Source organism: Psittacula echo (assembly GCF_963264785.1).
Source record: "Psittacula echo genome assembly, chromosome: 5".
Classification (NCBI taxonomy): domain Eukaryota; kingdom Metazoa; phylum Chordata; class Aves; order Psittaciformes; family Psittacidae; genus Psittacula; species Psittacula echo.
The window spans coordinates 34,658,591-34,678,150 of record NC_137739.1 but is presented as its reverse complement, the minus strand read 5'-3'; the positions used below and the strand labels follow the sequence as shown (position 1 = coordinate 34,678,150).

General features: G+C 37.0%; 1 protein-coding gene across 1 annotated transcript in view; it reads right to left on the bottom strand.

Moving 5' to 3' along the window:
- OTOG (otogelin) overlaps positions 1-19,560 on the bottom strand; it is a gene marked incomplete at both ends in the record, with an annotated part of 96,697 nt that overhangs the window by 21,398 nt on the left and 55,739 nt on the right. Inside the window, 8 exons of the mRNA XM_080618194.1 lie at positions 1,921-2,104; positions 2,473-2,562; positions 3,650-3,786; positions 4,779-4,947; positions 5,540-7,266; positions 7,513-9,381; positions 9,756-9,835; positions 10,517-10,634. Of these exons, the coding sequence (XP_080474320.1) occupies positions 1,921-2,104; positions 2,473-2,562; positions 3,650-3,786; positions 4,779-4,947; positions 5,540-7,266; positions 7,513-9,381; positions 9,756-9,835; positions 10,517-10,634 (4,374 nt within the window). The remainder of the gene's footprint in view (positions 1-1,920; positions 2,105-2,472; positions 2,563-3,649; positions 3,787-4,778; positions 4,948-5,539; positions 7,267-7,512; positions 9,382-9,755; positions 9,836-10,516; positions 10,635-19,560) is intronic.

Below are 19,560 nucleotides of genomic sequence, written 5' to 3'. Positions count from 1 at the left end.
TCTCTACAACCTTGAATGGCAATTCTAAATTTTTATCTGTTCAAAAACTAGTTGTGGTTTTAATCCTTTTCTAGAGAAGTGGTCTGGTTACCATTTTCAAATTTCTTGATCACAAGAACAAGCCATTGACAATCAGTGATACAGCAATAGGTATTCAGAGAGTAAAACATCTTTTGAAACTGTAACCATTATTCTATCAGAAATATTTCTGGGTGAACTTTCTGAGGTTGTGAGTCTATGCAATGCGAATAGGAAGATCTTGATGGTTCTGAGAGACTTCAAAGGATTGCTGTCTTGTCTGGAATAGCTTTTTTCACTCCTTTTACTCTTTGACGATGAGATTTAGCACAGCAAAACTAAGGCTTCACTTTTGGCTTAGTAGGACCAGATTGCAGCTAAAATTGACATGCTTGAGCTGTCTTTCACCAGTTTTGCTATGGAGATGTCCATGTTACCTTTCCATATCCCTGATCTCCCACACCAGCTCTTCACCAGTTGCCACATTTTCCCAAACTTTCCATTGTAAAAGATACTGTTATCTTTGACACAGACCCTTTCAAGAGATGCTTTTGCTATAGAACGGTAATGATGTCTTCAGTTTTATCATTTCCATGAAGTTTAGAAAACAGGATCTACCAATACTGCAGTTCAGATAAAAGACATCTAAGAAAGCTCAAATAAAAGATGCAGACTAACATAGACAGCACAGGAGATGAAGGTAGACTAATTTACCCTGAAAAGATGAAGTACAACCGAATATTTAAAGCTGGCACCAGACATCACTGTACAGACAGACTTATGCAGAGAATCCCAATCAGTGATAAATACCAGAAAAATACAGCACATTCTCTGAAGAAGTTGTACTTGTAACACCAACCACAGAAATGTGCTGTCCTCTAGCTAAAGCACCTTGTAAATCAGGAATGTAATGTTCCCAGTTCTCACTATTACAATAATCAAACAGGTAAAGGCAAAAGAAATTTTCACAATAACTTGAATCAGGCTTACTACAAAATACAGTTCTTAATAATAAGAATTAGCCAAAAAGAGCAAGAATGACTTTGAAAGCAAAAGTTAAGGCAATTATAGCTAATAATCTAATTTCAAAATCACAGTAAATTCAAACTCTCTTCCTTTGTGAGAATCACATTACTGTCTGCAGGACTTGGAACTGGACTGAGCTATCACTGGTATTTGATACTGAGCTACAGGCATTTGCCCTTTCTGAAACTGGAAAGATATCCACTGTAATTATATGAACTCTGCAACCTTGGTTTCCAGCTTCAATTTACAGCAGATAAATTTACAGATTCAGATGTCACAGTAGGGATTTACATCAACAAGTATAAAACCATAGCACCAGCAACTTATTCAAGGCTGTGCTTTTTAGAAAAAAAGAAACCAGGTGAAACTACTGAGCAATCCTAACAGAATCAACATGAGGGTATTTAACCCATTAATATTAAGAAATTAATTCTGAACTATTTCCTCCAACAGATAAACTAAGATTGGTTCTCTCAAGTTAACATTTCCTGTGAATTCTGACCTTTAGAAACTGAAAATAGTACATACAGCTTTCTATCAGATGGATATCAAACACGAAATCTGCAAATTACCTTATTTGATATTATGGACTTATGCCTGTCTTACTTTTTTGGGCTTGGTTACAGCAATCATGGCTATGATCCAAACAGGTTACAGACAGAAATAACACTATGGCTAAAAAGTGATTACATGGGTAGGTATCAAACATGATTTCAGCAATTAACAAAATTAATAATAGTTTAATTTTAACAATATTATAATCTTTAATAACTCTTTTTGGCCCAGATCATGCAAAAGATAGTTTATATAATTAGGAATGTGCCTCCTTAGCAAAGCATGTGAATGCCTTTATTTCTTGCACTACTCTATACTCACCACATAGTCCCAAAGCTCTTGGTTCTCTGGTACTATTAAACTCAATAATCATCACCCCTGTGTTGTGAAACCACTGAATTCTGATTTTTGTTGGGGTTTCAACCGCATACTTGAAGCCTGAATCCTCCACTTTGTATCCATATTGTCTAACAGTAGGCCAAGCAAATCTTGAATTTACTGTAATCTAAAATACACACCAAAAAGAGGTTACCAAGTGCTGTAGGTAGAACAACTAAGGCCAGATTCTCAACAGTTTAGGAATCTAACTGATAACTAATTTCAGCAACAGTCAGGCTCACCTTCTCAAAAATAATATAGGTACTAAAGAGACTAACGTTTGTGTGCTTCACTCTGACTTACCTAATTAACTGTCTTTGTATCACAGTTTGACTTTTTGAATTTACTAGCAGTTTAGTACATTGCAAAGTTGGAACCATGAATTATATGATCTGCTGTATCGTACTCTAATTTTCAGTATACAAATAAAGCGGCAGTTGATTACAGGAGTTGCTAGCTAAAAGGCAAAGAAAAACAAACCCTCAAAATACTTACTTTTCTACTTAAACGATTGATAATAATTTGGTTTGATTCATAGGTTAGATTCAACATTGCCAGGCACAAAGAAGTTGAATTTGAATTTCTCTGTGGAGAAAGCAAAAATACATAAACCATAGTCATGATGTGCAAAATTTTTATACATTAGCTGCTTATTGGTTTTAGGTATTGCGGCAGTATGAGGTTTTAGGGAGTATAGTTTTAAGAGGGTGCTGATTGCAGTTTCAAGTCTGAACTACAAAGTTCAGCTAGATAAAAATACTGCAAAATAAACAAAACAGTATGATCTCATTGTGTTCAGCAACTGTGCTGTATCACCTGATTTTGAAATTACAACAGAAATAAAGATTTTCAGGAAAAAAAATTCAGCGGACTAGCTACTTAGATACCAAAAATATGAACATGTCTGAAGGTGAGCAAGACTGACACTGGGAATAATATTACATATGTACAGAAGGAATGGAACAGAAATACGTGCATACTTCCTGATCTACAAGGTACTGAACAAAAGAGAAAGTGCTGAATCTAACAGGAAAACAAATCTGAAAGCCAGATGTCCTTTTTGATATCAATCATAGTGAGCTTCTGGAATTAATTCCCATAAGGTATTACTTCAGACCAAACTTCGCAAAGGACATTTATATAGACATCAAGATTACCTAGTTTTTATATAAGAAAATGGAGTTTAAAGAGTTTTGTAAAGGCTTACAAGAAATTAACTCTTCATGACATAAAGCCAATTACACTACCCATTAGCAGGATACTCATTAGGGTTTATCTCTTCCTTCTTTGAAATAAGAAGTATTTCTCTGTGAGAGACTTGGAATGCATAGGGTAGTCTAATTCAGTCTGACAATCCCACAATCTTTTATGGCTCTGAAGACTGGTGTTTCTAGTGCAAACTTCTCCATATGAACATAGATAAAAACCAAGCATTTGTAGGATAACATGGTTCTACTTCTCACCTTCCAGCTGTTTCAGAAGGAACTGTGCATATACAGTCAGGTAATAAAGTGCTACACAATTCATAAGTGTTGTAAAGTGCAAGTACAATTCACAGATGTTACACAAAAGTGAGTATTAACCACAGCTATGTAGTAATAATATGCATTTTCTTTTAAAATGTGTCTTATTAGCAGCATTTAACATCATTTGTTAGCTAATGTGTAATTACCAGTCTGCAGTCAAGGACATGGATGGTTATAGTTTCATCTTGAGTTTGACTAACAACATAGGATGCTTCTTTGAATAATGCCAAATGATTTCCATCATAGGTTACAATGCTCAGATCAGAGAAAATTGTGCAACGACCTAAGAAAAATAAAAATAAATTTTTTTGTAACTTATTTTATAATTTATGTAAATATTACAAAATATGAAGATAAACCAATAATATTTGTAAGATTAACTAGCTTGCTTACTATGTGTTAAACTAAAGTTCCATATACGCAGCACATTTTCAGCTATATTTGAAACCGTTGCATCTCTGTAAATGGAGACCTGTCAAATAATGCATATTTTGGTGGGAAACCTGCAGACCTCTGCAATCAGTAACTTTCTTACAGTTCTTGCCAGCAGCGGATTGTAATTTTTATAAACCCCAAACTAGCAAAACATGTGAATAACAGTGGATTATGACAGATCATTAGTGCCCTTATAGTCTTGCTCCTAAGATGGGATCTCATGTGGAAAGTTTCTTCTTCAGAGTCTTCGTGCTAAAGCTTTCGCATTTTCAAAGGGCTTGGAGTTCTATTCTCAGTTATTTAAAAATCTAGAGCATAATCAGAAATTTGCATGGCTTTCCCTGCATACTTTTTTTATTATTCTGGACTAAACTAAATTTTCTTTATTGGGCAGGATTCTTTCTGCCCAATTCTAAGTAATTGATGGGAGTGAGTACAGTACAGCTATGCTTTCAGAGTCCCCAAACCGTTCACAGAGTTAGTTAACAGAGTCTAGGGAATCTTCTCATTCTAAAGTACATCTAAGATAAACCAAAAAAAATCACTGACTATATTGACTAGGTGCCCTCCGATTAGGCAGAAGTGGGTCTAAGACAAGGTAGGTCTAAGACAGATGTAGAGGTGTCTCTGCAGACATCTAAAGCTTGGCAAGGGGAATATTCTATATTAAAAGAGCAGTTTGATTTCATTTCCTACATAATGTAGAACTAGAATTATAAATTGCATTAGACAATCATCTATTTCTACACCATGGTGTAGAAGTGCCAGTTCTTAGCCTTCTTAAACATGCATTAAACTGTTACCTAAATTCTTTAAAAGTAGTGCGTAATTAAAACTTACATGCACATTCCCACTTTGGGCAGCATTTGTCACCATTCATTTGAGTAGCAAATCCTAAAACTCCACAGCTGGGTTGAGTTGCATTGTATGGGCAGTTCTGTGACTTATTAACTTGGATCAGCTGTCCATCCAAGCAAATGTGTTTTATGCATTCATTCCCTGTGATTGGCTAAGGCATATTTAATAGAAGACATAGGTTACCATTCTTTCGAAGCTAACATCACAATATTGCAGAGTATTTGCTCACATTCCTCAAGTACAGAATGCTTATGAATCCCCGTAACACTGATGAAGAAAACCCATCCATTCTGAGGTCAGTTTAAAACTGCTGTCCTGTTGTAAAGCAGAGAACAGCATTACTGAATTTTAACTTTACATTTAAAAAAGAGTTGAGCACGAAAAGTATGGAAGGGCACAAGTAGGAATAATAACATGGATCTCTGGAAAGATGTATTTCAAGGAGGGCAACTTGACAGGAAAATTGCCACTGACCAATATGAATCACTATATTTTGTCGAAACAACATTCTTGTAACAGTCATACTCAGAAAACTGAGGCCTAAACCACAGTGTATTATAGCACTTGCAAAAATCATTACGCACAATGAAATCATCCAAAGTTTCAGACATAACTGAGAAAATAGGGCTCCCTGTTTGATACAGATATTTTAAAGATCAAAATATGGTGCACGATTTTTTTTTTTAATCGGTGTGTAAAAGCAGCCAAGACATTTTCAAAACCCAACAGATATAGTTACTCACTGTACAAGTTTGAAGAGTTGCTGTTTCTCTAGGCAGCATAAAAGCTGATGATGTCATGCCTGACACAGCTTCAGCTGTTGCCAATTCATCAGAAAAAGTTGTAGTCAAGCCATAAAGTGGTTTGGTAGATAAATAGGCAAATGAGGAAACTGATGGAACTGTTGTGTCATTTGGATGGTCAGATATCATTAGCAGTGAACTCACAGAAGGTGTTTGTACCTCAGATGATATTTCAAGTTTCGAAGTTTGAGTTGCACTGACTGATGACGCAGCTATAGAAGAAAAAGATTTTGGTTCAGAGGATGAATGTACAGTAGACAGTACTGATACACTTATATTAGAACGAACTGCAGTTGTGTTTGTGAAATACGGAGAGTAAAATGTCCGACGTGTTTCTGGAGTAGTGATAGCACCTTGAACGTGGGCAGCTTGGACTTCTCTTGTTAATTCTGGCTCCTCAGATTTTACTGTATCGGGGAGCAAAGCTCCTTTTGCTTTGGAAGTAACAGAAAAATAGGTGGGCTTCACAGATCTTGTGATAGATTCTGTTACTGCTTCTGCTTTGTCTGAAGTCGCTGATACAATACTAATATTTTGCCTGCTACTGCTTATCACTGAAGAAGCTGAAGCAGCAGCTGATGAATGTGCCATAGCTGACAACATTGTACTTCTTAGAAACATGGAACTGGAGGCAGCGGTCGAAAGTGTGACTTCCTTAGGCAACACTGCAGTTTCCTCTGTATCACTTTTGCTCGTTGATGTGGATGGTCCACTCCCCATCACAATGGGAATTTCTGTTGATTCTGTTAACAAAACTGATGAAGAGGTTGACTTAGATCCTGTAGAAGCTGTAGTTGTTTCAAGTGTTTGACTTGAATCAAGTGACTTGGTAAATGAGGCCTGCCATGTGAATTTTTGACTAGTACCAGCCTTTTGTGTGGAAAATGAAGGAAATACTTCTTTTTTAATTGTTGCTAAATAAGATGAAGATGCAAACACTTCTGGTGAGGAAGGGAGAATTCTGGTGCCAAAAGTCAAATCAGTTGTCATTCTAGTTGGGACTGTAGGTTGCGAAATAGAAGTCCTTGATGTATAAGACTGTGTTACTGAATCAGTTAAATGCAACTCTCTTTCAGTTGGCAAAGTAACCTGTGTAGTACCTACTGAGGTAGGTAATACACTTGAATGAATGCCTTCAGGTAGAGAGGTGATTAAGGGGTATGAGGAAGTGAATTTTACTGTAGCTTCAGTTGTGCTGAAGACCTGTTGTGATTGATCAGTAGATTTTGACAAAGTTTTTGCAGTATACTGGTATATTGGGGTGATACTTTGGCTTGTCAACAAAGGCTCAGAAGTCTGACGACCAAGTTCCGTAGCCTTCTGAGTAGAAAAAAGTGGTATAACTATGGTCTTTGTGGTGCGTACTGAAAATTTGTCTCCTGAAGATGTCTGCCAAGAGAAGGGGCCTACTGAAGATGGAGGAAAGGATGGCTGAGTTTTAGCTGCTGTAAGTTTTACTTTATCTGTTATACTTTGGACTGTAGGTTCCAATGCTGTAGAAACTGTTTTAGTTTCTACTGGATATTTTGGTGTGGTTATTACTTCCGGTATAATTCGTGTTAAAGAAGGTGAAGAAACCAGTTTATCTGCTAGAGACTGAGAGGTGGACAAAATGTAAGAGGTCTTTGTTACTGGAAGTATAAAAGAAGGGGACAGAGTTGATTTTTCTGTGGCTGTCATTACTTTTTTGGTTGTTATGAGCTGACTGCTGAATTCAGAAGATGGGGAGAATGTGGCATAGGTGACATTTAAAATGGCTTTGCCTGGCGATTTGTCATGTGATACTGTTGTTATTGGACTTGATTGTTCTGTTACAGTGGATAAAACAGAGAAATTCAGGACTGGAGAGGTCTTTTCTGTTAGTAATGTAGATTTTGCCAGAGTTGTTCTTGGATAAAAAGAGGTTGTTTCATGGGATGTGTGCATGGGACTGAGAGCTGTCAGTGATGCTTCTTTTCCATAGGAAGGTAGTGAAGGAAGAGAAATGTTTAAGGAGATTAGAGAACTTGAGGGTGAAAAAGGGAAGGCAGATGGCTTTCTAGTAGAGATGCTAGTAATTTTTTCTACTTGTGATGTATCAGGCTGTGTTGTCAACAATGTGGTTTCAGTTGCACTAAGAAGAGTAAGTGGAGATACAGTGACGGATGCTCTTTGAGCCAACTCTGTAGCTTTGAAAGGAACTGTGGTGGTTCCTTTTGACAAGACAGATGTTTTCATTGCTGATGTGGTAACACTACCTGAATATGCTGAAGTGCTTGTCTTCACTGTACTCGAAAGCAGAGTTGGCTTGTGTTCTGTAGATGTTTTGCCAAAAAAAAAAGTTGACTTTGCCATTAATTCAGAAGGGGATGTTATTTTGGATGTTCCCTCAACAGACAAAGGTGTCACTTTGATAGTCTCAGCCACAACAGGATGTTCAGTGTATAATGTAGTTAGGAACTCTGTTGTGTTTAGAACTGTGTATGAGGGATATTTTGTAGTTGAAACAGTTTTAAATGTCTTTTTTAATTCATCTGAAGCTGGGGAAGCATGAGTAGGAACAGACACTGAAGGTCTTTTTGTAGAAAGAGTAAGGGATTTTTCAGTTGTAGAACTAGGATGTAGTGAATATGTAGGGAAATAAGAACTTGACGTATGCTCCACATGAAACGTTGTTTTAGGAGTTTCCCTTTTATGAATTGTAAATGATAGCGAAGTTGTTTCTGATGTTCTCTCTTGAGTTTGCAGAGTTGTTGTCTTTGGGCTTAGAGTTGTAGTGAAAGGTATCTCTGCAGTACCAGGGAGGTGTTGAATCATTTCAATAGGGGGTTGTGTAGTTGCCTTTCCTAATAAAATAGGTGGTATGGATGTTGGTGACAATGTAGTCTTCTCGCTTTGCTCAGTTAAAACAGTTGCTGCTTTTGTTGTCGCTGAAGATGCTGGTTTTAATGAAGTACTGATCATAGGAGAAAATGATATTACTGTAATGTTAGATGCTGTGGGAAAAGACTGTCCTATGCTTATTTTTGTCTCTCCTGAAGTTCCTGTTAGGTTTACTGGTGATGCATAAGAAGGCGTGTCCAGAGATGGTGATGTGGAAAACTGGAGCAGAGAGGCAGTAGTTTTTTCTGTTATTGATTCAAATGTACTGGGTGTAAGTGTCTTAAGTCCTTCTGGTTTTACTTGTGCTTCTTTTGTGGTAAGTGTTCTTGTGGCTATTTCTGATATTTCCATTTTTTTAGTTTTGACTGGCATTTCTGCTGTACTAAGTATTAGTGGTGTTCCAGTGAAAATAAAAGTAGCAATTGTTTTGGTTTCTGATTCTGTATTTGTAGTCACTGCATTTGTAGCAGTTACTGTCTGAGGTTCTGTAGCCCTCAGCAGTTTGGTAGAATCAATACTGATTGGTTGTATCTTTGTGGAAGTTTCTGAAGTGACAGTAGACTGAAACAATGGAGAAACGTCAATGGGAGAAGACAAGCTTACATTAGACTTTGTTGTCCCAAACACTGCTGTAGTGCTTCTTCCAGATGTAATTTCTGTTGACTGTGAAGAAATATTTGATGATAAAGATATGTTCAGAAATGTTGTATGAGATGTAAGAGCTGAAAACTCAGTTTTCCCTGTAGTTGCAGTCACGTGCAATTTTGAAGCAATTGTTGCCATGTCTATTGCTTCAGGTACAGGAAATGAAGTTAGCGATTCACTGATCACTGCCAAACTTGTACTTGATTTTGTGTGTGAAACTGATGGTGTTTGAATGCTGAGTGGCAAAGCTAGACTATCGTTTGCAGGTTCAATGCCTGAAATCAGACAAAAGTAAACAGTAGTCTGAAATTTTTTGAATTGTTATAGTCATGAAGCTAACAGAGTTATAGGTTAACACATATAACTGATCTTTTCAATTGCCTTGAAACTCCTGAAATTCATAGACAACTTAAGAAACAAATTCATTAAATAATTTTGCTGAAGTATTTTAAGAAAAAAGAAATACTTAGTTTGGTTTTTGAGAGATGAAATTATTTTACCTAAAATGTATGTTTAGTGAGCTCAAGATTCATATAACTAAGGTTAAAGTTACACAAATTTAAGCACTAGTATTTGAAAATTTTACTAAAGACCTAAGAAATTAATAAGCTAAGTCTCATACATAATACATATAATTTTTCAAACATACAGTCTTCAAAATACACGCATCTTTGAGTGATTTCATCCAGCAACATATTGAGAGGACAATCAGGGATGCATCCTTCCACTCTAAAAGAAAAACAGTAAGTATTAACTAGTTGAGCAGGATCTGGATTTAGCATTTCCTTTTAGGAAAACAGAATTTATTTATAAAGTATTTTTAAGTAGACCATCTTGTTCTATCTAAATCTTGTCACTTCAGTGTACTCCTTCAAAATGTCATTGCCATGGCTTCCATTCTTATTCAGATCTAAAATAAAGCATGAACTCAGCCTCTGAAATGAATGGTCATAGGTTCAATAGTGAATGCTTCTGCTTAAGAAGTGCCAAACGCTTTCACGTATCAAAATCCAAATGCCTGTTTTACCAGACTTAGTACAAATTCCAATTGGGAGGAAAAGGCAAGGACAGATATAGCTGTTCTAATCTCATAATAAAAATGTAAGGGCACAGCTATTTGAAACGAACTTATCCCCTTTCTTTATTAATATTCTGTAATACTCCCTCCCCCCATCTTGAACATTACAGATATACTAACAACTCCAGAACCTGACAATATTTACCTAACAACTGAAACGTCACTTTCACACAACAGCCACAGCAGATTTTATTCCATTTCTTTTCTCCTTCACTCCTCCTTATACAAGAACATAGTCCTGCTATACTGAGCTTACACCTGGTCCCTCATATTCTTATTATACTGCCTATTACCTAAATTACATACTTTTCCATAAAAATACAGATACTTACTTTGGTACTGCCTGACAGTTTTTTCCCAAAGGGTCTCTGCAAGTCTTGAAACAAGGGCTTATGCAAGTATCATAATGCCATTCGCATGCAGAATGGGATAGAAATTTAAATTTTACATCTGAAAAACAATGAAGACCTGTTATTACCATATATATTTCTAGAAATATATATACACACAGAGATACATATCACTAAGAGGCATGCTTTAAGTTCACTGCAGTTCTAAATTTCTTCCTGTTTCTACCTATATTCTATACAAATAAAACCAGTAGTATTTCCTGAGCTGCCAAGGTCTTTAAAACATAGAAAACCACGAGAGTATATGCAGAGTATATTTGAGTGTGCTGGCTCTGCAATCTGGTTTTGTATTATAAAACATGATGTTGCATTATTCATATTTATTGTGTATTACAATCACTTGAAAATAAAGCCAGGCAAATTAGAGCTGTTTTGAAGTTGAAAGACCATATCAATAGTGAAACTGTATGTTGGTTATTCAAACAAAAAGCAAAATTGAGATTATGTGGATTCAGTGCAATTATTGCTATTAGAATCAAAATAAAAAGCAGCAGTTAGATACAGTGATACTCATTATAACATATCATTAACAGTTGTTTACTTCATGTATAAAATTTACTGATACAGCACAAAGGTGTACATAACTTGTATGATACAATTATATTTTAAAAGCCAAATCAAACACCACTCCAAATAAAGTAACCAGAAATTATGCCGATTTAGGCTCCTTAAAGCAATTTATCTTAACAGCTGATCTTCTCAAAAGCAGTACATGACAGGCACTCCAAGAGGACTTAATTCAAACCCGTAACATTCTGAATCTGAAATTGTAACTTCTCTTATAATGAACAAAGGAAGTCAGATGAGATAAGAGATGTAGTCTTGCAAAAATTAACTCAAAATATACATTTCACCAGACAAAATAGCACCAATGAGACACTATAGCAATTTAAAAAAAAAAAAAAAAAAACACAAACAAATAAGCCCTCCTCAAAATTAACAAAACCTTCTCCCCCAAACCCAAACTGCCTTCAGTGTACCTGTGCAGATACTATTTTTTCAAAGACTTCAAATTCACTTAATTGAAACTCAAAGTATGAATTCAGGTAGAGGAAAAGTTAAATTTAAAAGAAAAATAAACAGAAATAAGGATTAGCTATACTTCCAGTGCTTATTAAATTACGCAGGAACTTTACAGAATTAATGTAGAGACTGAAAGTAGAATCTGAGAGAAATAAATTTGTGGCAATCATCATGTGGGTGAGGCGCACTTGCATGTTCGAATGCAGCATCATGCTTTCTTTATCACTAAAACGCTGCCCCATCTGCATGCAGAACAGTTTCTCACACAATGCTAGATTAGCACAGTGGCTCTTCCAACAACTGCACGATTCAGTACTTGAACTAAAACTGCCCACCCCAGCTTCTGCCTATGGCAGTCAGGGCAGGGCAGTGACACTTCACTTACACTTAATGCCTAGAGAAGACCATCATCATGATATATGGGTTCCCTCTGGATTGGTAAACCTGATCTTAGAGGTATGTGATTCAGAGTCTACAAGAGTAGCTGCTCTCAATGTTTACCAGAAGGAAAATGCTTACTACTTAGAAAGAGTTTTCATTTTTGTTTTTTTGGGGGGCTTGAGGGGGTTGTTGGGGTTTTTATGTCTTTCTGCTTTTAAGTTTTGCTTGACTGATACACGAAGAGAGTAGCTCTTTCACGTCTTTCTTGAGACAGTTTTTCTTGAAGATCCTAAGAAATTGTTTTCCCTGAAATTCAGGGACATCGGCACTTCTGCCATTATTAACCATTACTGCCTTCTTTTTAAGTTCATATAATTCTCTTAAACTCAGACAAAAGAGTGTGTATGTTGCCATCTAGTGTTTTCCATTTTACAAGTCGCTCTATCTGAGGACATGTCACTGCTTTTGAAAACGTGATTTTTATGACAGTAACAAATGCATTTATAAAGTTACTTTCCCATAATAAGCTAAGTACACGACTCTGAATTCTTCTGTGACCCTTCCTAAAGAAACCAACTCGAATTGCTTAAAGCTAGTGGAGTAAAGGAATTATTTCCATACATTTTGCTGACTGATGTATGGGGGTTTGCATGCATGGACAGGTCAGAGTGTTAAGGTTTCAGGACAAAAGAAGATATATGACAAAAAGAACATATCAGAGACCTGTTGGCACAGGCAACCACCAACAATAGTAATAGTCAGCAATAACAGTATATCCAAATGGAATCTAGGAAATCTCATTCATCAGACTACCCTAAATTAAGTACAGAGACCAATCTGTAACTTTTAACTCTTACCACAAACCTCACATTAATCACGGAAGTTTCAAACACAATAAAGGTACAAGCCTTGCAGATATCACACTGTAACTCAATGAAGAATGGTAGTTTCTCAATTTGGCAGAACAGTGCTCGTGAATTGATACTTCTAAGTGCTGGGATTTACATACTAACTCCCATTCTCCAAATAAACTTAAGACTTTTATGAAATGATTGCCACGATTTCCTCAAGCTCTCCTACAGATTAAGTTCACAGAGTTTGCTGGTGTTTCATGCCTTCATAGGAAACAGAGCAAATTTCTATATAAAGGCATAGGATTTGTTGAGTGGTTCATAAACACTGTTTTCAGTCAAGAAGGGAGTCATGCTTCTCCGCAAATTTTGTCTCTACTTCAGCATAAAGAAGTATGGACAACAGATGAATTCATGAACCTGGTCATAAAAAATTCAGAAGAGTTTTCGAAGAGCTGTAGAACCAATGGATATTCAATTTTCCAGTCAAGGGATTTTAGAGAATTGAATATGCCAGGCCAAGCTGTATTAGGTGTTTTTAGTGTGCAAATTGCATGAAAGAACAGATCAAATCACCACAGCAAAGGCAGAATATATTGCATGAATTGGTTTCCAATAGAATATATTGCATGAATTGGTTTCCAGTATCTCAAAAATTGTCATTATGCCCCAGTAAATCCATCAGATACAGTGAAATCTATGCTTTATTATGAATTATGGGAAAATGCCTTTCCAGCATTAGAAGAATGTCTGTTCAGTCACTCATCATATTTAAAGTTTTCACTACTGGCAACATCACTTCCGGAATGCTTAAGCAGCCCAAGGACCTAGCTTGTTGACTGTGCAAGCCACTGCAAAAAATCAGAAAAAAAAACCAAAATCCACACCACCAAAAAAACCCACACAGCAAGATGCAGTTCCTACTTAAACAGTTTAGACTCTACAGAGATTAGACAGCAAAGGGGAGGAGAAAAAGAGGCACAGAGCCATGTTCTGAACGAACATGAATCCGTTTCTAGGACAAGAGAACAATAAACTATCTCTGTAACTAGTTAAAATAACAGATTATTTTGCCTCTTTTTAATACATCTGTATATTAACAATGATCGAAACACCCACAGTTATTAAGGTACAAAGAAAAGCAGCAACAACATGCTTTAAAGCCATTCAAACATCCCTCTTCCTAAAATGAGGGAAATATTTAGTTCACTCTATTGATTTTAGACATTAACCTCCAAGCCAGACCAACCTTGGCTTTATTGTTGCTACAATACTACTATTCCCATGGCAGAAACTACTATAGCTCAGAAACTCTGGATTTTGCCAGTGTCGTGACACAAACGCTTCATGCTAGGCAGGATGCTAATCAGCCACCTCCACCACACGCTTTCCATTTTTTTAATACTTAAATTCCCCCTCCTGCAACCAGTAATATGAGCTTACTGTACTCTCTGCAACAGCACAGTTCACTCATAACAAAAGAATGATACATAGTTTACAGACAATGAGTCAAGCTTCTTATATGGGGCATGTGTTCCTCAAAAGGATTTGTCATGGCATTTGAAAATAACCATGTGTCTCCTGGTGAAGTCTACCAGCATTTGTCTTCTGTTCAGTGACACAGCAAATCCTTCACAAAATGTTAAATTATGCCCTGGGTGACAGTCGCTCCAGTTGATACTCCAAATGAGCCCACAGTTCTTCTACCTAACATGAGCTGAGCATATCAACAGGTTACACTATTGTGGAGAGCTTTTGTATGACTGCAGGTATATGGGTTGCCAAAGACAACATATTAAAAGATATTCCTCAACTCCATTGTTTTCTCACATGCTTAGACATCAGAGAAGCATTTTCTTACAGTAACTTATGATTTTCATTCTTCAGGGCTTTCAAAAATAATTCTGTGGCAATGAGAACTGTTGCAACCCTTTATAAAGAATTTTAATTTTTCATCACTGACAGACTGTGGTGTTCTGTTGAGCTGCAGCAACCTTTCTAAGTAACTTGGCCACTTTTCTGTGTGTTAAAAATTCCTAGTGTTCACAAGTCCATCCTACCTTTTTTCCTATGTTGACTTTTACCTCATAAAGACAATATCTGCCATTGTCAGCATCTGCATATTATCAGTAATTTAATGCTATGCTTAAAAAATGGCTGTTTAATTAAAAAAGAACTAAGCTAAATTTGAAATTTCTAATGTTAATAAAAGGTTGTATTTAAAACAAAGACTTTAAAAATAATTTAAAAAAAAAGGATTTTTGCTCTCATCTGATGCTTTCTTCTATTTTGCTGTTTCTCCCAAAGATTAAAAAAAAAAAAATCTAGTAGGAGAAAAATTTGCTTTAGGATTAGTTCTATTTGTAACAGCAGCAAAACTCTGCTTAGTAACGTAGATCGCCTGCCTCCTCAGTTACAAGTTTAGAAACATGAAATCTTATCTACTCACTTAACACACACAAACTACTAACAAACTCTGCTCATGACTTCTACATTTCTGCAATGAGAAGTGTAAGCAAATATCACTGGAAAAATTGAACTTCGTGCCCAGCCAAAACATCATTGAAAGCAAAGTATAATTATCTACCTCTCAAATGCTTTTGTTTAGTTTACTATTACAATGTTAGAGGAATATAATATTGTTCCAGTAACTATTTAATCTATTTATTCAGTCAAAAATGGGAGGTCTAATGTTTGTGTTTGTGGTATAAATAGGAAAGGTGTTACAATTCTACAGTGCCCTCAGTCTGATTCCAAGAGCTACCAAGCAGATGTGTTCAGGGACATACTTGGGATCTGCAGGTACAACAGCACTTGCTCAGCATTATCCAGCTCCACGTCTCATGTCATAATCTTTTAGACTGACAAAGTGTAGAAGCTCAAATCAAAGTTGCGAACAACTCATGAGTAAAACTGGATGTTCTAGAAAACTAACTCTCCCGATGGATATAAGTCAAAGTTAAGATAGTAAATGATATCATGTATAAATCTTACTTAGATTCAAGATGCTGTCTTGGTTTAAGCCCAGGCTGTAAATTAGAACCACTTCCCCCCCCCCCCCCACTGCACCAGCTACTAAGGAGAAAACCTGACTGCTGCTGCTGAACCCAGGACAGATGCTTTTCTAAACAAAGTTTTTTGTAAATTTAATTTCATTTTCCATTTTGTAGCATGTTTCTAATGTGTTTCAGTTAATTAAAATGCAAACATTAAAAGAAACCAAAGATGCACTGTATGAAAATTAAATATTGATACATACCTCCATGCAGTATACATATACTTAATACATTTGGGGGTTTAATTTTAATTTTGGCTGAAAATTCTATAACAGGCCTTCTATTTACAGCAAGTTGGTTTATAAAGCACGTAGCTAACATTGTTAGGAACTTTGCTGTGGAATTTATATAGGGCAAATCACATTTTTATAATATATGTAAGTTCAATTCACAGTGACCTTAAAAGGGTAAAGCATATTATGATAATTCTATGAATGGTAAAAGGTAACTAGTTTGAGCATCTTATTTTTATTATAAAATCATGGAATGGTTTGGGTTGGAAGAGATCTTAAAGATCACCTTGTTCCAACCCACCTGCAGTGGGCAGGAACACCTTCCTCTAGACAAGGTTGATCAAAGCCTCATCCAACCTGACCTTTTTAAAAAGGATAAGAAAACTGCAGCTATATCCATGAAAAGGTCATCAATTCCTTACATCCACAAATTTCCCAATAATTTCAAATATGAATTGATTATTCTTACATGACACCTCTGTGTCTGTCCATCTGCTAAGAATAAATGCATTCCTGCTTTTGACTGAATGCATACCAATCCACTACTGGTAAAAATTCCCGCACAAAATGTATTTTCTTGTAAGTATACTCTAGATACTAAAATTCAGTTATCAACTCAAACCCGCAAATGTTTGTGGGAACATGACAGCAAACAAATCTAAGTATAATGAAAATAACCCAAGTTAGAAGCCAAAGTGAATTCTCATGGAAAATACTTTGCAGTGTTAGCCCATCATATCTGTGCAATTTATAGTCAAAGTATTTCAATGTGACGATATTTATTGCAGTGAAACTGGAAAAAGTGACTCGTCAGCTGACTTTAAACAGAGATATATCTATTGCTGTGGTGATCAGATCATTTAAAATTCTTCCTTTTGAATGTGCGTCAGAGCATGAAGAAGTCTCATGAGGAACTTTCTGGCCAAGGGGATTTACTGGGCCTATTATTCTGCTCCCAGTATTTATCCTCTGATTCCGCAGGAATAGCTGTTCCCGGTTCAAGAGTTTCTGATCTAATATGCAAAGCATTTACAATAGTCAGCAGGAAACTCAATACGCTTTTGCCTGTGCACTCTGGAGCTGGTGTAACTTTTCCATTAACTTAAACAAATGCTGCTGTATTTTTAGACCATGTAATTACCCTACATCAGCAGGCTGGCCCTTGTGAAAGTACACTGGAGAAAGATTCGAGCCCTATGTTTCTCTGCTTATAAAACTCTGAAACCCAAGCCCTCGGATGTGGTGATTAATGAAATGCCTCTTGATCATTTGATCTGATCCCACTTGCTGAGGTAAATTGTTTTAGTTTTCCATTGGCATAGATAGGATTTTTTGGTATAATGACTGGAGGGTAAAGACTTCACACTTGAAAAGACATACCACTCTGCTAATGGATGACCACTGAGAATTGGAACACATTTTAACCTTATTCATTTCTCCCTCAAAGATAAAAGACTAAGGAGTTATTTTTGTTATGTCCCAAAAAAGTTACTTGCTTGAAATGCTGTACGAACATCCTGGTAATAGCATTAGCTCTGTAACTCTGCCGTTCAAAACCCTCAACAGCTTTGTGATTACAAGCATTTGTCAAGAGGCAACAGGCATTTGGCAATGACAAAATCTGTCATTTTTTCTGAAGTTGGAGTGTGCCAGTCAACAGCTGCATTAGGCTGTCAGCGTAATGCACCGCAAAACATCAGCAGATTCACAATGCCACCATTAACACTTTAATTCAATGTTTTGATAACAAGAAGCTCCACAAGGCATACACTTGGCCTCTTCTGTCACAGAAGTCAATGCCTGCTTTAGATTTATCTGTGCTGAGATTCAGCGTGGTCACTGTAAAATATGGCCAGGACACACTTCATGTGTTACAATACTTCATTTTCTTTCTTTGCTTACAAAACAAATTTTGGTTTCTGAGAATAAAGAACGGGTTTTAAAAATGGTATTGCCAGGAATACCTATTAAAACATATCTGCTACACAAATAAACAGATTATAGAATCAGAATAGTTAGGGTTGGAAAGGACCTTAAGATCATCTAGTTCCAACCCCCCTGCCATGGGCAGGGACACCTCACACTAAACCATGCCACCCAAGGCTCTGTTCAACCTGACCTTGAACAACACCAGGGATGGAGCATTCACAACTTCCTTGGGCAATCCATTCCAGTGCCTCACCACCCTCTCAGTAAAGAATTTCTTCCTTAGATCCAATCTAAACTTCCCCTGTTTAGGTTTTAACCCATTACCCCTTGTCCTATCACTACAGTCCTTAATAAAGAGTCCCTCCTCAGCATCCCTATAGCCCCTCTTCAGATACTGGAAGGCTGCTATAAGGTCTCCACGCAGCCTTCTCTTCTCCACGCTGAACAGCCCCGACTTTCTCAGCCTATCTTCATACGGGAGGTGCTCCAGTCCCCTGATGATCCTCATGGCCCTCCTCTGGACTTGTTCCAACAGTTCCATGTCCTTTTTATGTTGAGGACACCAGAACTGCACACAATACTCCAAGTGAGGTCCCACAAGAGCGGAGTAGAGGGGCAGGATCACCTCCTTCGACCTGCTGGTCACGCTCCTTTTGATGCAGCCCAGGATACGGTTGACTTTCTGGGCTGCGAGCGCACACTGCCAGCTCACGTTCATTTTCTCATCGACCAGCACTCCCAAGTCCTTCTCTGCAGGCTGCTCTGAATCTCTTCTCTGCCCAACCTGTAGCCGTGCCTCGGATTGCTCCAACCCAGGTGTAAGACCTTGCACTTGGCATGGTTAAACTTCATAAGGTTGGCATCAGCCCACCTCACAAGTGTGTCGAGGTCCCTCTGGATGGCATCCCTTCCCCCCAGCATATCAACCGAACCACAGAGCTTGGTGTCATTGGCAAACTTGCTGAGGGCGCACTCAATCCCACTGTCCATGTCACCGACAAAGATGTTGAACAAGACCGGTCCCAACACCGATCCCTGAGGGACGCCACTCGTTACTGGTCTCCAGCCGGACATTGAGCCATTGACCACAACTCTGCATATGGCCATTAGTAGATTACTAATGCACTTAAAATTACAGCACAATAAAAAGCTTTAGAACATAAAAATAAACACTTGTAGTGATTTTGGTGGTTTCAGCAAGAAGTACTTGTTGCTGAAGTACATAACTAAAGTTGTACAAATAGGTTTGATATATCTGATGTATCAAAAAAAGCAGACTAAAGCAGAGCTAAAGAAAATGGTGGTTTAATGAATAATCTGCTTTGTTTGATTTTATAGGCCAATATGACTTCTTGCATCTTGTTCTTGACCTTTAAGGCCATCTTCATTTCAGCACAAGGTTCCCAAGTGTTTATGTGAAAACAGTTATTCTTATTATTTCCTTTCCTTACTAATTTAAAAAACAAAGAGCTTGATTGGTGATTTTTTAATGT